Source organism: Morus notabilis, unplaced genomic scaffold (genome assembly GCF_000414095.1).
Source record: "Morus notabilis unplaced genomic scaffold, ASM41409v2 Scaffold897, whole genome shotgun sequence".
Lineage (NCBI taxonomy): Eukaryota > Viridiplantae > Streptophyta > Magnoliopsida > Rosales > Moraceae > Morus > Morus notabilis.
In genome coordinates, this window is record NW_010357386.1 from 360,446 (window position 1) to 367,461 (window position 7,016).

The 7,016-nt window shown below is 30.0% G+C and overlaps 1 protein-coding gene across 1 annotated transcript; it reads right to left on the reverse strand.

The window, feature by feature from the left end:
* Window positions 1–417: 417 nt before the first annotated feature.
* LOC112092713 (gibberellin-regulated protein 4-like) lies at window positions 418–2,675 on the reverse strand. Its single transcript, XM_024169563.1, has 4 exons — window positions 2,495–2,675; window positions 2,286–2,330; window positions 2,113–2,146; window positions 418–936 (listed from the first exon to the last, which is right to left on the reverse strand). The coding sequence occupies exons 1-4, from the start codon at window positions 2,561–2,563 to the stop codon at window positions 755–757; spliced, it is 330 nt and encodes a 109-aa protein (XP_024025331.1). The 5' UTR covers window positions 2,564–2,675; the 3' UTR covers window positions 418–754.
* Between the last annotated feature and the right edge of the window lie 4,341 nt (window positions 2,676–7,016).

Below are 7,016 nucleotides of genomic sequence, written 5' to 3' on the forward strand. Positions count from 1 at the left end.
TAATTGATTGCTTCTCGAAGCCATACTGGCTTTCGTCTTATAGTTTGCTTATAATACAGTTTTATTTTATTTTAAGTATTTAAAAACAGTACAAACTTATAATTGCTGACTCTGCCCTCCATTACTAATAAAGTTTGGAAAACACTCATTAAGTATGTCGTTTTGATTTCATTTTATGTCCGCTCTGATTACCCGTAAGTAATAAGTAATAGTGTTAGATTTATAGTCTCGTTCATTTCACTGATTTAAATTTTTAATTTTAAATTTTTACAGTAAAAAACTATCAAAAAATATCACATATAACTTTTTTTACTACGGTAAAAAACTCTAAAAAAATATCACATCTTAACGTGAAATGTGAAGTGAACGAGACCTGAATTCACAATCCAAATAAGTGAGAGAAAGATAGAAATGTACTAGTAGAAAGAGCTTGGATGCCCATTAGTAGTAAAAGCCATTAATTTCATGGATTACAATATAGATTAATTAGCCACTCTCATTTAGGAGGAAATCCTAAAGGAGTGACTTCTTAAGGTGTGACAAAACACTTCTTCCGAGCCCTTTTTGAAGAGGCCAAATTAAGGAACAAAAAACTCAAGCCAGGGATAATACATAGATATAGTAGTAGTCAGCAGTATTAACCGCATCTCACTAATAGTACGCTTTAATATTTAGAGACAACAGACTGATTTAGGAAGTAAGACAAAAGGAAAAGGAACACAAAAAAGGGAAAATGGGATTTGATTTGGTAAGCTCAAGGGCATTTTGGTCCTCCTTCCTTGGTCTTCCAGTTGTTGTAGCAAGGGCACACGGCCTTATTACCATAATACCCCGGGGGCACGCAGAGGCATTTCTTGCAGCACTTCTGGCAGAAGAACATGCAAGGCTTGTGGTACTGGGTCTTGCTGCACCTCCTTGTGCATTGAGATGGGCATTCTGGTCATTTCAGTCACATCAATAAAGATACAACAAAAACAACATCAGAATCTCGCCGTGTTGAAATCATCAAAAAACCATTTTTTGCTTTTTCTAGTGGTTGGTCAAAGCCTTGAGCTTTTCAATGAACTTTGACTGACCTCAGTCAAACCCATCTTAGATAAGTAAACAGAAAATTCCTTTACTTTTGGCTTTAGCAAGTTTTACCGCGAACAATATCATAGACCACGATTACCATCCACACAAATTACCATTTTGTTTATGTATTTAAAATTATAATTTAAATTTATTTTTATTTTATATGTATTTTTTATAAAAAAAAATATTATAAAAAAATTATGAATCATGATTCAGAATAATAATTCATAATAAAAAATAAATACAGAAAATAAACGTATCCCGCAATCCCGCAGACGAATTATGTTTTATGTAGCTTAACAGTAGTTGTGTCTTAAACAATTTTTTTAATTAATTATGATATGCTACTTGATTAATAAGAGGCCCACTCGCGGTAATTGCGGCAGTAAACACGTGTGAATTCCTTTTCTTTTGGCTTTAGCAAGTTTTACCGCGAACAATATCATAGACCACGATTACCATCCACACAAATTACCATTTTGTTCATATATTTAAAATTATAATTTAAATTTATTTTTATTTTATGTATATTTTTTATAAAAAAAAAAATATTATAAAAAAATTATGAATCATGATTCAGAATAATAATTTATAATAAAAAATAAATACAGAAAACAAACGTATCCCGCAATCCCGCAGACGAATTATGTTTTATGTAGCTTAACAGTAGTTGAGTCTTAAACAATTTTTTTAATTAATTATGATATGCTACTTGATTAATAAGAGGCCCACTCGCGGTAATTGCGGCAGTAAACACGTGTGATATTGTGGACCCAGAGGCATCTTAAAATGCTTTTTACACTGTTTTGAGCCGGTTTAATTTGAGTTAAAATATAACTGAATGTAATAATATTTTATTATAATAAAATAATTCGATGCGTCTGATTTTAATAATTTTTTACTATAATAAAATTTAAATGGGTGAAATAAACGTGTCTTTAATTCTCGGTTAAATTTCATAAATAAAAAATTAGGAAAAAAATGTCAAAGAAAATTGAGTTAGAAGGAAAAAAAAAAAAAAAGGAGGAAAATCCTTACGGAAGCTCTTGAGACTCCCTTCTCCATAGTTTCCCTGAAATCAAAAGATCGGCTGAGTTATAAAATGAAATATGAATGTGGTACTAAAACTACATCTTTAACTTTCATTTACCAAAAATTTCACTCTGTCTTAGCCTCAACGAGAGAGAGAGAGAGAGAGAGAGAGATCTTACTCTGTTGTTGTTGTGATGACCTCCACGCCCGTGAGATGCCATGACCTGTTAAAATCATAGACAATGACATGTAAAAACGTCAAAAATCATAGAGCACTAGACAATGTACAACATATCTTTTATCTCAAACTATGTTATTTTCTCTACATAAAGAAAAAAAAAGTGAGATCAGATGATGAAGAAGAAGAAATTTTTTATTTTTTTTTTACCGTGGTTTGGAGCATGGAAATGGCGATGAGTGCCAAGATCATGAAAGCAAAAAACTTGGCCATGGCCATTTGCTACACAACAGCAACCCCTCCCACCACAAGTACAAAACTGAAAAACTCAGAGGCACAAGGAAAGATGAAAAGGGTGAGAGAGATGAGAGGGGTTTGATCCAGATTTGGAGTGTTGGGTATATATAAATGGGAAAAACATCTCTTTTTTTTTTTTTTTTTTTTTTTTTGGGCTTTGGAATTGGGACACTTTGTTGGAATTTTTAGGTGCATTTACTCATATGGAATGTAGTGTGTGCTTGTTTAGTGGGAAAGTGACACGTGTCCCGGCACATACCCGTTTAGTTCATGGATTAGAACCATGAGAATAGAATTATTTTCGATTTACGTATATTTTTTGTGAGAAAAAAATACTGTAGCGAACTATGAACCATGATTCAAATCAGAGAACGAATCATCCAACCAAACGGGCTGTAACAATTGGACAATGAATGCGAGCTGATCATCTTTCTTTTCTTTTCTTTTTTTTTTCTTTAAAAAAAATGATGTTAACTATATCCTATAGAAAAAGAGTTTAAATTTATTGTCTAATTTTCATATCATGTTGTTTGTCCTACTAATTTAATTTTGATACCTCATTAATTACTTAAGCATTTTAAATATTTATTTTTTTATTAATGTTGTAAAATTGTTAAATTTATGTGACATTGCAATAACATTCACTAAAATAATAATAGAAACAATAGATCTAAACTTTGGTGTGTTTAGTAAGGGGATTCGTACCCTCATTCGAATCATAGTTTATGGTTCGCTACAGTATTTTTTTTCACAAAAAATACATGTAAATAAAAAATAATTATAATCTTATGATCCTAATCCATGAACTCTTTAGGGTGTTTGATATGAAAATTCAACTCGTGTCGTTTTTTTTCACAAAAAATACATGTAAATAAAAAATAATTATAATCTTATGATTCTAATCCATGAACTCTTTAGGGTGTTTGATATGAAAATTCAACTCGTGTCATGATTCGTGACTCGCTACAATATTTTTTTCATAAAAAAATACACATAAATTAAAAATAATTCTAAATTATAATTTTAAATTCTTAAACTAACTAAACTATTGGTTCATGGATTAGAATCATGAGATTAGAACTATTTTCGATTTACGTATATTTTTTATGAGAGAAAATATTATAACGAATCATAAACTATAATTCAAATCGAGATACGAATTCTCCAACTAAACAACCCCGATACACTTTATGTTTTCCAAATCTTATCACATAATTTTCTTCCCATGATTTGAGATTTCTTCTTAGACAAGGACTTCTGGCTGAGCCGACAGGAATTGCTCATGGCTCTGTAACCCAACTGGATAAAATTATTCTCGCTTTTTTATTTTTATTTTTACTTTTTTAATTTTGGCAATTCCCACCTCCTTGTTTATTGGCCAAGACAAAATAATTTGTTCCTCTCGGTATTTGCCAAAACCAATTCTAGGGAAAAGAAGGACAAGATGACTGATGTGATGAAAACCATTATTTATTGCATTTTTCTTTGTTAAAGAAACAGTTTCGTGAGATTCATAACCTTGGTACAAAATCAAATATATTTGACAAGATCCAAACTTTGTAGGTAAATTTTGGAGGAATTAAAATTTGATCTTGATGATTAGATCTAAATCTGTGTACGAGTGCAGAGATCTCGTGCTTCAATTATTATTTCTACCAAAAAAAGTACTTCAATTATTAAACCAAAGGAAAAAAATTTCAATTATAACACACACGGATTTAAATAATCCAAAGTTTTAGTTGTGATGCAATAAATCCTATCTATCTACAATCTACCAAACCTAGAATTACCATAAATCACTACAAAGAAAAAATCGTCAAAACTTAGGACTTCCTCATGTTGTCACATTATGTAGCTAAGGCCACCCAACATTCAAAAAATTATGATGAAAACCCACCCAAAATTCAAAAATTATGATGAAAAACCAATCTTTCTTATGATTTCAATTTTTCAAATTCATGGGTTAAGATATTTTTTCTAAAAAAGTTTATGAATATCAAGAATTTTAGAACGTTTGATTCATAAATTTAAAATTATTCTCATTTTATATGTATTTTTTATGAAAAAAATTATAAATTATGATTTAAATTAGAGATAAATATAAAAAATGAACGTAAAAAAAAAAATGCCTGTAACCCACTTTCCATTATTTGCTTTGGATAGAAATAGAGCTGACGGAACCCTCTTAATGATACTTTCACGTTTATCAATTATAGCTCCTGCATTTTTATCTAAAAATATGTATAAATAAATAAATGGCGCCGGTAATTATGCGGAAAAGACAGAACCCTGAAGTGTAACTTCTTCGGTGGACTGACTCTAATTAAGGAGTGCAGCAAAAAGAAAAAGAAAAAAGTCTCCTTCATTTTATTTAATCAATTTAAATTTAAAATTTAAATTTTATTATAATAAAAAATTCTTAAAAATAATTATATTTAATTTTTTTATTATAATAAAATTTTTTTACATAAAATTATATTTTAATTTAAATTAAAAATTCAAATCAGACTCTAATAATTACGAGCTCAAAGGGTAAGCTATGCTTTGAAAAAGGAAAATAAAAGTGACCCACTAGCCAATTTCAGAAAAATGTCTTGGTTGCAGAATAAAGCATGTTAAAATTGGCCACTTGGCTACAAATGTTGGAGAGTTTTGGTATAAAAGTTTCATTTAATTTATGTCACAAATTTTGTTTTTTTTTTTTTGTTATCTATAGTCCTGTCAATAGAATTATTCTATCATATAACTTATAAAAATGAAAAATGTAATAGATATTTGTTTAATTTAAGTTTCTAATACAATGCTAATAAGGTGCATTTTTTTATTATGCTACTAAAAAACTCTTGAATATATGTAATTGTGTGTGAAAAAATTGTCATTAATGCAATTTCAATTGCGGTCGTCATATTAATATATTATGTTCTTTCTAACAAGTTTTTTTTATATGGTACAACCTCTAATTAATAATGCATATTTTTAATCCTTAAATATGATTAAAATCGCATTAAAATAAAAAAATCACGATAATAAATCTCATCAATAGTTAATTTTCCTGATTTTACCGTAAAAAACTCCTTTTTAGTAGAGTATTCTTTTTTTTCATGATTTTTTCCGTTCTGTTTTTTCTGGTTAAGGGAGAGACGGTGCATTGAAGGAAGAGAGAGAGAGTGGAGTTAGTTAAGTGGTTAAAAAAAGGGGTCCCACACCGACAGAGAAGTCAATGAAACGAAAATCACTACTTGTCGAGGCAGATATTAAAAATTAATTTTGTTGTTTTTTATTTTATTTTTTAAAAAGGAGAGAGAAAGTGGGTTTGAAAAAAGTAACAAGTGTAATGGTGTGGTCTGAGCAGAACCACGTGACCAAAAAGGCGCGCTGTAAACTTCCATCCTTTCACATTCCCCGCCAAATCTATCTCCTCTAAAATTTCCTCAGTAAATGCTCTTTGGATTCGGATTTTTTATTGTCCATTTTTTCCCTTCACCGACACATGTCTGTCTACAGATTACTCTTCCCTATACATATATTTTTCTTACCTTTTAGATGTAAATTGTCATTAATATTTGTACTTTCTATTGAATAGAATTTTCGTAAACTAGTTTAATGCACGATTTTTTTTAATATTAAAATAGCATCTTCATTCTATATAGTCCACGAGAGATAATGAAATAGAAGTACAACCAATTCTGAATGCCGTAAATAGTAATCAATAAATCACTGCATTCTATTAAGAAGCACGGCCAACTCCCAGCATTTGGTGTGGTTCTCGGGGAGTTTTGCCACTCGTTTTACAAGGAGGCCAGTACTCACAAAGTGTACATTTGGGTCGTCCGGACCCAACGGGCTTAGTGGTGAACTGGGTTATATCGCTTTCTTTTTAAAAAAAATTCAAGTTTAAACCGTTTTTTTTAACTCTATTACTTATATCACTACATAAAATTTTAAAGTTATTATAGAAAATAACTTGAAGGTTTCAAAAAAATGAATGTACAAATTATTAGTGACATAAATAAAATAATATTATTTTATTGATGACATTTTTAAATATTCTTCTATTCAGGACATAGGGTTGGTTCAGGCTCAATAAAAAAGGATTGGGATTTGATTACCCGTTTGCCCGACTCAAATTAACATATCTAGTTCTTATCACATATGATAAGTGCATTATGAGTCCGTTTAGTTCGTTGACTCGGATTTTTAATTCGAGTTAAAATATGACTTTATGTGAAAGCTTTTTACTGTAACAAAAAAGTTAGATGTGACTGTTTCTGAGAGTTTTTTTACTGTAATAAAACTCAAATCGGTGAAATAAACGGAACTTATATGTATCATACGGGAGCCTCCCCCTTTTCCAATCTAAAGGTGGTGGTGCGCTATTTGTTACTTCTTGTGCTAGAGCACGAACACAATATTATAAGTAACATAATTGGACAGA